This window comes from Chaetodon auriga, chromosome 20, assembly GCF_051107435.1.
Source record: "Chaetodon auriga isolate fChaAug3 chromosome 20, fChaAug3.hap1, whole genome shotgun sequence".
Classification (NCBI taxonomy): Eukaryota; Metazoa; Chordata; class Actinopteri; order Chaetodontiformes; family Chaetodontidae; genus Chaetodon; species Chaetodon auriga.
Genome location: NC_135093.1, coordinates 10,792,311 through 10,804,464, shown reverse-complemented (window position 1 = coordinate 10,804,464; position 12,154 = coordinate 10,792,311). Strand labels below are relative to the sequence as shown.

General features: G+C 43.4%; 2 protein-coding genes across 2 annotated transcripts; both read right to left on the bottom strand.

Moving 5' to 3' along the window:
* Positions 1-516: 516 nt before the first annotated feature.
* On the bottom strand, positions 517-8,218 carry kcnh6b (potassium voltage-gated channel, subfamily H (eag-related), member 6b). The gene is made up of 11 exons (XM_076760032.1): positions 8,140-8,218; positions 6,500-6,925; positions 5,902-6,295; positions 5,417-5,616; positions 5,029-5,281; positions 4,750-4,943; positions 4,273-4,381; positions 3,612-3,881; positions 3,076-3,256; positions 2,408-2,612; positions 517-2,271 (listed from the first exon to the last, which is right to left on the bottom strand). The coding sequence occupies exons 1-11, from the start codon at positions 8,203-8,205 to the stop codon at positions 1,975-1,977; spliced, it is 2,595 nt and encodes an 864-aa protein (XP_076616147.1). The 5' UTR covers positions 8,206-8,218; the 3' UTR covers positions 517-1,974.
* Positions 8,219-9,657: 1,439 nt separating this feature from the next.
* Positions 9,658-12,071, bottom strand: taco1 (translational activator of mitochondrially encoded cytochrome c oxidase I). The gene is made up of 6 exons (XM_076760142.1): positions 12,013-12,071; positions 11,532-11,820; positions 11,320-11,426; positions 11,033-11,166; positions 10,520-10,682; positions 9,658-10,128 (listed from the first exon to the last, which is right to left on the bottom strand). Exons 2-6 carry the CDS (start codon positions 11,815-11,817, stop codon positions 9,919-9,921), a joined length of 900 nt encoding a protein of 299 aa, XP_076616257.1. The 5' UTR covers positions 11,818-11,820; positions 12,013-12,071; the 3' UTR covers positions 9,658-9,918.
* Positions 12,072-12,154: the final 83 nt, after the last annotated feature.

The following is a 12,154-nucleotide window of genomic DNA, read 5'->3' as shown; positions in this document are numbered from 1 at the left end:
AACAAGATGAAAAATAGTTCTTTCCCATATTCAGTCCAGTAATTATTTTGTTTGTGTTTGAATAAGATAAATCAGTTAAAATGAAACCTCCTCCCATCCTCTGTTCAGCTGAGGTGCACCAGGCTCACTGAGAGATCAATAATGTCCCATAGAGCCTCCGCCCAGCCTATATGGACCTCTGTCTGTTACTGTTTGGAAATCCTCTGAGCAGCAGTCACGAAGAAATCATGTTACTATCACCTGTTACCAATCAACCTGTTTACCTGTGGAATGTTCCAAACAGGTGTTTTTGGAGCATTCCACAACTTTCCCAGTCTTTAGTTGCTCCTGTCACAACTTGTTTGAACCATGTTGCTGCATCACATTTAGAATAAACATTCATATATTGTCTTTGTATTGTTTCCAATTGAGCATTATGTGAAGAAGGACTGGCAATGTATCACATCTGTTTCATTTGTTTTACACATCCCAACTTTTATTTATTACATGACAACAGCACGTATTAATTGACCATAATACAGATTTTTTTTTATTTGAGCACCAGTTATTTTATTCATAGTCACTGTCAAACAGCCTGGAAATGCGACATTGTCTCATGAATGCCGTGAGCCCTGTTGTGATGTTGCGATTAGGATGACAAATACAACATTGGGATTGAAGAGGTTGCAGGTGTTTCAATATGGGGTCATGTGTGATTATTTGCTGGACATAAATTCAGAAAACCACTTGTTCATAGATTAATTTTTAATTTTCACAACTCAGGGCCAGATCATGTCACAGTATATTCGGTTCTCTGACCTGCTGCCATTGTTTCCTCGTCTGCTCACTGGTGCCTTCACCTGATTGCACACCTGAGACTCATAGCAATCAGTGCAGTATATAAGCTGGTCTGCCACACTTACTCTTTGCCAGACTGTCATTGTTCTAATGCAAGGCTCTTCAGCAATTTCTCATGGACTGATCTCCAGTTACTGAACCTGCCTGTTTCCCGGTAAACACCTTAGCCTTTTGGTCCCTGACCACAAGTCTTGCTTTTCGCTTCCTGGATTTTGGTTTGCCTGAGACTGTATGTCCTGAATCTTTGCCTGCCTGTGTCTGATTCACTGTGCACTGATAGAGACTCTGTATTGTTGCTGCTTATCTGGACCGGCCAAGTTGAGATTGAAGTTGATATAAAATATATCCGAGTTGTGGTGGTTCTGCACTTGGGTCCAAAACCCACCCTTGTGACAGATCAGGTCCAATGGAGTGGCAGCTATGTCAGCAAAACATTAAGTAGAAGGTACAGTACATAAATGTCAGAGATATGTTTGCTGTAATTAAGAAAAATGTTGCCATAACATAATTTAAGCACCAGAGAGCACTGACAAAATTACTAAGATTATTATTATTTTAATAGAAAATTGTCCCACAGTGTACATTTCTTACCAACCAAATTCAACTGATCCTAATCCAAAACACTTATGTGATGAATGTTCATTTTTATTAAAAATGAGTATCAGCCCATATAATGTTATCATAGTTTCTTAAACAATATCAGCAATGGCCTCACAAATCCAATGTTGGCACAGAAGCTCTGCACTGGTCAGGTAGGACAACAGTTACTCAGGATTAAATGTGACAAAACACAGATGGCACCCACAAAATGTACTGGACTGGGATGGAACAAAAGACATAAAAAAGAACACGATGTCGAGAAAATTTGTGCACACTTAATCTGCACATACTGTAAATTAGCAGTTGACCTTTAAAAAGTAACTGTGTTGCAATCTCAATTGACTGAGTGTAATCTTGTGTCGACACAATAAATGGAAGTTCTCATAGCCCACTATCTGATTCTGAGACACTACTCGCTGTCCAAATGTGTTATGATACCTGATTGTTGGACTAGTTATATGTCTCCTCAAAAAGTCTGTAAGTAGCGGATTATCAAAGTCACGTTGGTTGCCAGGAAAACTTTTTGACTGAAGGTCTTCAGGTGACAGGCAGCACAGGGTCTGAGAGATGTTTCTGGATCTCAGTCAGTCCTGAGGTGATGTCCAGGTTCCCCGGCAGTGATGGGTAGCGGGGGCTGCCGCACAGCCTGGGATTCTCAATGAGGGAGGATTGTACTGATGGCTGGGGCAGCTGCGGAGTCAACCCTGTATGGGTCTCGGTTTCGGGGGTGACGGCCATGAACATGGTGTCATCTGACGCCACAGTCACATGGATACCACTGGACATTGACTCCTGGGACTTCTGGGTGAATTTTAGGTCCGTCTGGGTAGAGCTCTAGAGTAAAGAATCCCCATACTTTTACATTTTGTTTCTTAAGTAAAATGTTAGAAATGGATCTCTGTTAGCAGCTTACACAGTGACTAATAATTTCTCTACAAGTTTCACTGTATCATTTGGTATTATTCTGTACCTGTGTTGGTGCCCTGCTGTCCACCTGTATGGTAGAAATGGGGTACATGCTGTGCAGCACTGGTGTCCCAGTTCCATACATGCCAGGTGAGTCAGTAGGGAGGGTACTAGACGATACAGTGCTGTAAGCAGGAGGTACAGGAGCAATCTGCCTCTGGAGGAGCTGCAGAATAACGTTGATGTCGGCTGTCATGCGAGTCTCCAGTCTGGTGGAAATAAGAGACGATGAGAATTGCAGAGACTTCTATGGTTAAACGATCAGTTATATCAGAAACAGTATCCAAGAGCCTTCTTTCAAACCTCACCACTGCTCACAAGCATTGGCCTCAATTGTGATACTTGATGAGAGAAAAGTGGCCTCAACATCAAGTTGTTCCTCCTCTGCATTGAGGTTTGGTAATTTTAGAACCTAGAATACATCCAAGGAGACCTAAAAGCACTTTGAGAATTCATCAGGAGGAGCCAAAGGAAACATTTTGTCCACTGCTACACTTGCCCTGCTACCATAACCCTAATACAGGACAGCACATTGCATCTTTAATGAACCTCTACCTTCCAGACAGGTTCTAGTCAAAACTGTCTTCATCTCAACACTTTCTGAGTTACCCACTGCTTATGTTCTGCCTAAGCGACAGTATCGAAACAAGCTGAGAGCATCATTAAATTCACCTGTTGAGCTGTGAATGTAAAACCTCAAGTCGAGACTCTAGCTCACTGGGCCGTTCTTCTGTGAATGGTGGTGGATGGTATGAGTTGCGAACAGAGGAAGATCGCCAGGCACGACTGGAAAGCTGTGGTGACTGTCGGTCTGGCCAGTATCGATACATTCCTGGGACATTCAAAGATGAAGCTGAGAAAAATATAAAGACAAGAAAGTGGTGAACATATTAACCATTTAAGAAATGGGAATGTCCAAAGTGTTCGAAGATATGAACAGAAATACAATATATTAAAAGCATGTTGAGTTTTGACCACAAGAGGTGCTGTAGAGCAATGTTTTAAAGCAAGAATTAAATTCAATGTGTATGTATGGGTGCTGCATACACCCAATGTAAACTCCATAAGCTACTTTTAACATTGAAGCCTCAGTCTACTATGCAACATAAACATCTGTGGTTAATTATAGCATATTTGAAACTTCAAAACACTGGACAAACACATCCTGTATTTCTTTACAGCGCAATGCAAGACTCATATCCATCTACCTTGGTGGCCGAGGTCCAACACTGGTTCTCTCCCCACTGTGGGGCCACTCGGGGGTAGCAGCTGCACTACTGAGGGGGAGTAGTCCCGTCTGGCATCTTCTGAAGAGTAAAGCTCTACTTTGGCACTGTGGGCAAGAGGTTTAGCCAGGTCTTCACTTGACTGGGAACACGGGGATCCGCAGCTACAGTGGTCATCCCAGTGGGCCCGAGGAGGTGAGTGACGATAACGGAAGGACTGAAGGGGGTACGAGTCTTCATGATCAATTCCATCTGTTCACATGAAGGCATTCAATTACACTTTTATTTTGACCACATTCAGGGTGTCAAGAATCCAGAACCTAGAATGGCTACAACGGGGGTTGAACAACAGGTCAACAATCCATTAATGGGCATTCAAAACTGTGAACATGATTAGACACCGGTAAAAAAAAAAATACAAATACAAATATCAAATAATACAAATATCAAATACAGCACTAACACACTGACCAACTCTATTGACTTCTTGTCCAGTAAGGTTCAAATTATGCCTTTGTATCTCTTACTAACAGACCTATCATACTGATGACCGAGCAGACCATCTCTTAACGCATGACAATTTAATCTTTGCAGGGCCATGTATGCAAAAGATTGGCAGCCTGACTGATACCAGATATCTCACCTGGTCTGATTCTGCAGTCCAGGGAGTGGATCCTGTGTCTTGGCTTTTGGCGATAAACAAAGTCGTCACCAGAGTCATCGGTTGTTATCATTGGTGGTACTTGGTCGGCCTGATGAACACAGAAACAACAGTATCATATACAATTTCTAAATTAGTCTAATTTATTAGACAGTCGACAGTAGTGAGATGATGGAGAATGACATGCAACAAAGGTCTCCAGCCTGATGCAAACCAGGTATGCTGCGGTTCATGGTCTGCACATGAACCCCTAGACTACCAAGAGGGTTTTAAGCCACCAGTACCTAAACAATACTAGCAGTAGTTCCATTCAAGGACAAGTGTCTCTACTTTTTTCTTCTAGGAGGAACGCTAATACTAATGAAATATGGTAAAATATTTTATGTGTCAATGAGGAAACATCTGACATTCAAATTGTCAAGATGTACATTTTTTTCCAGCAATCAACTGCCAACATACATCTCTGAGGTCAAAAGTTATCTCCAGGTTCCTCCAGAAGTTGTCCGCAAAGCTGGGGTAGATATCGAGGACCTCCAGCAGGTCATCCCTCAGTATGCGGTGCAAGTCACAGTAGGTGATAGTGTGGACATCTGAATTGGACTTCCCTGGCTCATCATACAGGTGTATTGGTTCCCCAAAGATGTCATTCTTTTCTGCAACAGCATTAATATTTTTTATTCAAGTAGATGATGTTTTGAGGTGACCACAATCAAATCCCCTGTGGTTGGATGGAATTACCTAATATGGCAACCACCACATCATCCCTGATGACCTGAATGGAACCACGTGAGATGAAGAAGAGAGAGTCCAGGATGTCTCCATAGTGGATCAGGTTATCTCCTGGAGGAGCGTGGACTGTCTTGAACCTCATACCCAATGCGCGCAGACAGGCTTGACTGCCTCCATGGAAAGCCTTGCAGTTCTGTAGCAGAGATCTGTTCAAGTGCAAACAGATATCTGCCTGCAAAGACTCTGGAAATCCCTTCAACACCTGAATATGGGAAGAAAAGATCATCAACATATCAGCAACAAGATTAAAAAAAAACAAAAAAACAGGGATAATGAAAAACAAAAGTAGGACTTCTGACGAATACAATAACACTCAATTGTGTCACTTTTTACTTACAGCATTCATGTCAATGCCATTTGTGTAGGACCAGGCATGCTGAAAATACTCCTCCAGCCTTTGGCGAAGGCTACCTGGGATTTGGTGGAATCGAATGAACTCTTTGACTCGCAACATCTGGGTATGGTACCGGGTTGTACCGGAATACAGTCGCTGGATGATGGCTGACACATTCCCAAATATGCTTGCATACATGAGAGCTGAGAAGGAGCATGAGAACATCAAGATTACAACAAGGTCCTGGTGATTGTGGCATGTCAATTGCAATATTGGCTAGTTGTGGAAATGGGCAGAGTTCATGTTTCGTACAGTAAGGACTATATGAAAATTATGAGGAAGGGGTGGTCATAAAGGGGGACTGAATTTATAGAAATAAGATCAAATGCAAAAATAAAGAACAAAACAATGAACACTCTTATTTCAATAACCACCCCAATAATTTTCATACAGTGTTTAACAGTCCCTTGCAGTGTTGTACAACTCACAGCCAATGACCATGACACAGATGGAGAAGATCTTCTCTGAGTTGGTGTTTGGAGAGACATTACCGAAGCCCACACTCGTCAAGCTGCTCAAGGTGAAGTAAAGTGCAGTGACGTACTTGTCTTTGACTGACGGACCAGAGCTGGAGTCGCTGTCGTTGTATGACTTGCCCAGCTGCTCAGCCAGGTTGTCCAACCAACCGGTCTCCGTGTACGGCCTCTCCACAAAACCAATGGCGTACCAAATGCAGGCAAGCCAATGGGCAATGAGCACAAAGGTGCACATAAGCAAGAAGAGGACAGCAGCCCCATATTCAGAATATCGGTCCAGCTTTCTTGCCACGCGGACCAATCGCAGCAGCCGTGCTGTTTTCAGCAGGCTTGTTAAGGTTGCCATCTTTGGTGTCCATTAACAACAGGGAAGAGGATGTTAAGCAGGGAAATAGCCATTCAATTAACAGTAGCTTTAGAGAGCTTCACACCTGAGGACAGTACAATTATGAAACAGGTCCTCCTTCAAAGTAATTTTAGAATCAATATAAACAATGTAAACTGGGTTGCTTTTGAATAAATGTTTGTAATATAGGGGCAAAGTTCTTACCTCGTCAGAGCCAGATCTGAAAATGAGAAGGTCAAAAGGGATCGCTGCGAACAGATCAATTGGGAACCAGCCTTTGATATAGTGCTTGGCTATCCGGCTCGGCTGTGTGACCACCTCATCGTTGTGATCCACATATGTCGTGCGAAGGTTGATGACTATATCAACAATAAACAGCACGTCCACCAAAAGGTCCGCCACATTCAGAGGGTTACACGTGTAGCCACAACTCCTTTGATGTAAATCCCCGTGTTCATCTAAGAGGAAGGCAGCCGAGTATGGAGTGAAAACAGCTGTGTAGAGGACCAGGAGGAGAATAATCCAGTCCCAACACGCCTTGAAGGGGCTGTAGTGAAGCAAGATCCACCATGTTGTCTCTGGCACCTGGAGTTTGTATTCAGGCAGTACATCAGACTCCAAAGAAAGCACCTAAGCATAAAAAATGCATCATTCTCCCATATCAGTACTTACTTTTAACATTCATTCAATTATGTATCTTCCTTGCTTAATGTTTAGTGCAATTTTAATGGATTTTGGGAAAACAATTCCCTTTTCCAGAAGGCAAACAAATACTCTTACATTAACCAAACTCTTCTCACTTTGACACAAAACAGATCTAATCTTTTGCTTTGAAGTGCATTCCCTGACAACAACCCCCCCCCCCAGTATTTTCAAGACTCTTTCTCTCTGAACTAATTTCTAACCAACAGACCTTTCTAGAAGACGTACTGTTTTGACCAAGTTCTCTGTGGAAGCTGCATGCTCTGGTTTTGCGACCTTGTAGGTCCAACAAATCCTTGACCATCCTGTCATTGGTGACTCAGCGGAGGCAAGACTTGAATAAAGATCACATCCAGGTAGTAAAAATATATCTTTAGGAGGAAGCTAAAGCAATAGTGTGCTGTAATCAGACATGCAAGAGCTGACTGAGTGCAGGGTGCTGGTGGGCTGGGGCGCTGTAATGATGAGTTGGGCGTCACAGTCACATAACTGAGTTCATGTGCTGCCACAGTACTCGTATTCTCTTTAGCCCAGTTTCAAATTAATATTTGCTGCCCTGCTGAATCTCATTAACCTTGCAAACACATATATCTATCAGGTAGATAAATAAGTAAATAGAAAAATAGACAGACCATCAGATGGACACTCAGGAATCAACAAGTAACCCCATGCAGCAAGGTCACGGGTCGTTACAAAAAACTTTCCTTGCTTTTGTTTTCTATCCACCACACATCATCCCACAGAGGCAGTGATGCAGAATGCGGAGCCCCAGGGCTCCAACAGTGACAACAGTAGGTCTGAATTGAACTGTGGCTCAATGTAACTTTGCTTTTCACACCCAGAAGGAAAACATCCAGCCACCAAACCACCTACTGATTTTTCCACTTGTGGGTTAATTAATCGTGGTCTTCCTGGAAGTCTCTTTTTTTGTTAGAAATCAAAACATGACTAATGTGAGCTCATTGTTGATGGACTGAACCTGGAAAACAGTGAATGCATCATGCAACGTTACAGTCACAGATTTTTCACTTGAAATTTGGTGGTGAATGCCCAAGTTTGTTCATTTTGAGCTCTCTAATTTGGGACTTCTTCGCTCTCGGCCAGCCAGAGACTGAGCTCTTGTGAGGCTCTCGACCCCGTACCTGCGTGACCTTCTCTGTGACGTTCTGAGAGCGGTCCTTCACCTTGGAGGGGCTAAGCAGCTCCATCCTTGGAGTTGGAGGCGAGTGGCATTCAGGGCCCCTGCTGGCTGGTCCCCCACTCTTCATAAGGTCAGAGTCAGACATGGAGCTCTGATGGCCTATGGTGACAGGAAACATATTTGTATTTATATTTAGGCCAAAGAGATCCTAAGAAATCTTTGTTTTTCGTTTCTTTGTTCTCATTTTGCAGTTTTTTTCCTGCCTTTTTATTTTCTAGAAATATTCAGCCTACTACTACTATTACTGCAATTATTCAGTAACAGTAACACTGTTAGCTACATTGCTGTGCTCATGATGTAATTTTCTTGCTATATTGGACTTATATTTGCCTTGGAAAATCTCAATATGAATGCAAAAAAGGAAGTACTCAGTGACAACCCCCTCCTCCCCAAATTCCTCCCTGCTCTGATTTCCCAGAATGCCAATCTAACTGTGCCCCTCCCAAAAATACTCTGCACTTGAATACTGGATAGTCTCAATACTTGTCTCACAGAGTGTTGCTGCATTGGGAATGCAGCAATTACATCTCTGCTCTCACTAGTCGGTCAAGGTGACGGTAAATAAAACACAACATACCTGATTTGAAACCAGAATGTCAGATCCTTCTTGGTCTTGACCACTAGGCAGCCATGACTCAAATGTCCATCCTTCCAGACACTTTTTTGGAGTGTTTTCAAGAACATTCACTCTCCCTTTTCATGGTTCATATTGAGGCAAATCAAATGAACTTCTTTCAATCGGACGTCAATGTTGAACTCTCCACTCTGGCACAGGGCAGAGGACTGGCCTGCAGCTCGCATGTTGCCGCGCAACATTCGCCAACACTGGAAACCAATCAATGCCATGCTATAGCTGAGAGGAAGTGGCTGGGAAATCGAAGACGAGCATTGATAAACTGAGCAAATGGCCTCCGAGCCATTACACTGGACTTCGCCGTTAACATCATATTACCATTTCAGTGTTCCTGTATGCGATTCAGTTTGGTGGAGTGGGTCTAAAATGTAGTTCAGGCTGTGACATACATGACACTGCGGTGTAAAAAAAAATAAGTTGGTGGCTAAAGGAACAATGTTCGCTCGATATGTTGCATGCATACTGTTGATGGGGGGATCTTATTGACTGCAATGTTGACACTACAGTAATATGAGGGGGTAATGACCTGTGATGACATTGGCTCAAAATGTCCTTCAGCACTAACCTTCAGCGATAACTGCGTCGAGTCCCCTCGACCCAAAAAATGTTCTTTGCTTCTTGTTTCTTCACTTTGATTTTTTTTAGCTTCACTGTGCAGAATGATGCACCTGCAGAGTTTGACACTTTATATCTGAGATGAGCATGATTTTGTGACATCACAACCACTTTTCAGCTAACCATGGTCCAGTTCAAAACTTCCGCTCGTGTCATGTGAAATCTTCAAACCTCCATATGAAAAACATATTTGCATATTCATAGATTTTGGATTATGACAGAGAAGTTATCTTATTGTCTAGAGGGGACCTTTAAATTATTTTATTTTCTGATCCTTGTTCTCAACTAGTACAAGCAAAACATGCTTGAGTCCAGCTGTCCAGCTCCAAGTTTTTTTCCCATACAGAAAAAACACACTTATATTTCAATAATGATAATGACGAGCAGTACAGGGCATCTGGTGACGTGTCATTTCTCTGCAAAATCAAATATTCCACATAATAGATATTCACTGTCCACCAGGAAGCAGACTCAGCTGTCCACCTGGATGTTGTCCCACACTCGAACTATGTCTGGAAAGTCATGGAGGAGTTCTATTAGCCTCGAAGCCACATCCAGCTGATCCTGGTTTAGAGACAAGAGGGTGCGTGGAACAAACTCCAACCCGGCAGACGTAATCTGCATCCCCAGCTCCTCCAATGAGGCCCGCACTTTCCTCACGTCCGTCAAGTCACAAATAAACTGAGGAGACAGGAACAGATGGAAGTATTAGGGAAAGGTTTCACAAATGTTTTTGATGCACACACAAATATTTCTTAATTTAAATAGATGAAGCAGAAATACACAAACACATGTACATATATGTTGCAATATTCATCACATGACTGCTTGTCATGTGTGAACATCACCGCATTTGTGTGTAGGTTTCCTGAGACCCAATTCACAAATGCATGTTTCTCAACGGGTCATATCTTTGGCCAATCAGATGGTTCCTTCCGCTTCAGCCACATATTTCTTTATATCTGGATTTGTGTGCATTAAAACACATTAATGTGGAGGAAGCCATGTATACATAAATCCCCAAAACCAAGACAAATATTCTCCTTAGAAAAGATGCCTCTTCATGTCTGACCTGCAGGATGGGCTGCTCCTCCTCATCCTCAGCCTCTTGGACGTCTTCGGCTCCCACCTCAATGGCCAGCTCCAGAGCTCGCTCCGTCGAGATGTTCTTGCCTGGCACCACCACCAACCCCCTCTTGTTGAAGTTGTTGCGTGCTCCGTCTGACAGCATCCCTCTGTGGATGAGTGCAGAATTACACCTCTGTGACAACATGAGCCTACATTAAACTATATGAAGTGATCCTTCTGTTTAAATGCATACACCACTTATGGGTATTTCTTCTTATTTGGTATCTTTTACTGAATGTATGAGTATACTTTCAGGTATTCCTTTCAGACCAGTTAAACAGTATTTGTGTACAACTAGTGGTGTTTGCTTCACCATTATTTAAGTGCCAGAGGTATTACACTCCTTAACAATGCCTAACACTCAGGATTAAGCATCAGTAGTGTGGTGAAAACACATGACATGTCTGCGTTTGAGTATTTCAGATATACAGTAGAGTAATAAGAAGCCGGTCCTGACCCGTTCCTGATAAGCAGGCGTTTAATTTCCTGCAGGCTGCGTGAGTGGTTGTCAGTCAAGACCTCCATGAGCAGCAGACATCCACCAGGCCCCCGAGCTTCAAATATGTACTGGGACATTGGTTTAGCCTTTTCCTGCAGAGCCAGGGGAAAAGACAGGAATGAGAATCTGTGCCGAGGCATATTTAAGCTTTTCACGTGGCTTTTGCTGGTCCACTAAGACGCTTCGTGTTGTTTTTTGAAATCATGTTTCACCCGCTGGTCTGAGGCAGTGTGTTGGCGACCTACCGCATTCTTGATTGCAGCCTCTATGGACGCTTTGGGCATGTTCTTGCTTCTGCACTGGTCCAGTACCTGGGCTAAGTTTACATTCATGTCTGGGTTGGATCCACCCTCTGCATGTCAAAACAAAATTGAAATTAGCGATAGCTGACAAGAAAACACACCAGCTGTGATTGAAATGCATGATTTCCTTGTCTTTGAGCGAGTTCTTGTCTCACCTTTCACAGCTAACTTGATCATCATGCCAAACTTCATAAACATCCTGCCCCGCGCATCATCTTTAGGTCCCTTGATGTGTTTCACCTTTGACCACTTGTTGTGTCCTGCACACACGGCGGAGCAGAGATGCAGCGCCCTGACAGGAGAGGTCCTCCACGGCGTGCACGGAAGACATGAAGCCAGCGGGAGGACGGATTCCACCTGGACCGGGAACCTGGCTGAGGTCGCGGCCAGGTTCCTGGGGCGCAGGGTCCGAAGAGTCCACAGCCCCACGGCCCCCGCCATGCCCTTCACACACACAGGCGAAGTGTTAGTGAATTCAGTGCTACTGTCACATGTTTAAGCTGCTGTACGTGTGGAACAAAGACTGTTCAAGAGCCGAGCTGGAGGCCTCCGTCTGCAGGAGAGGTCTTTAACGTCAGAAATCAATCGTTTTCAGATCGATAAGTAAATTAAACAGCCCGACGTTTACTGACTTACAGTTTCGACAGACGGCACAGCACGCAGCTGCTGCTGTCCTTGTGAACCCGGTACTTCCTGGTTGCGATGACGTCAGGAATCGGCCTTTCAAAATAAAAGATCAACCAAGCAGCGCGTGGTTATAGATATGTATGACTGTAAG

What these genes read in the sequence shown, in the direction of transcription:
- taco1 (XM_076760142.1), bottom strand. Translation starts at nt 11,817, where the DNA reads ATGGCGGGGGCCGTGGGGCTGTGGACTCTTCGGACCCTGCGCCCCAGG. An exon ending in GATCAAGTTAGCTGTGAAAG is followed by an intron (nt 11,427 to 11,531) that starts GTGAGACAAGAA and finishes TTTGACATGCAG; the next exon opens with AGGGTGGATCCAACCCAGAC. An exon ending in AGGAGCAGCCCATCCTGCAG is followed by an intron (nt 10,129 to 10,519) that starts GTCAGACATGAA and finishes CTGTCTCCTCAG; the next exon opens with TTTATTTGTGACTTGACGGA.
- kcnh6b (XM_076760032.1), bottom strand. Translation starts at nt 8,205, where the DNA reads ATGGAGCTGCTTAGCCCCTCCAAGGTGAAGGACCGCTCTCAGAACGTC. An exon ending in ATGGCATTGACATGAATGCT is followed by an intron (nt 5,282 to 5,416) that starts GTAAGTAAAAAG and finishes TCCCATATTCAG; the next exon opens with GTGTTGAAGGGATTTCCAGA. An exon ending in TGTGGTGGTTGCCATATTAG is followed by an intron (nt 4,944 to 5,028) that starts GTAATTCCATCC and finishes ATGCTGTTGCAG; the next exon opens with AAAAGAATGACATCTTTGGG.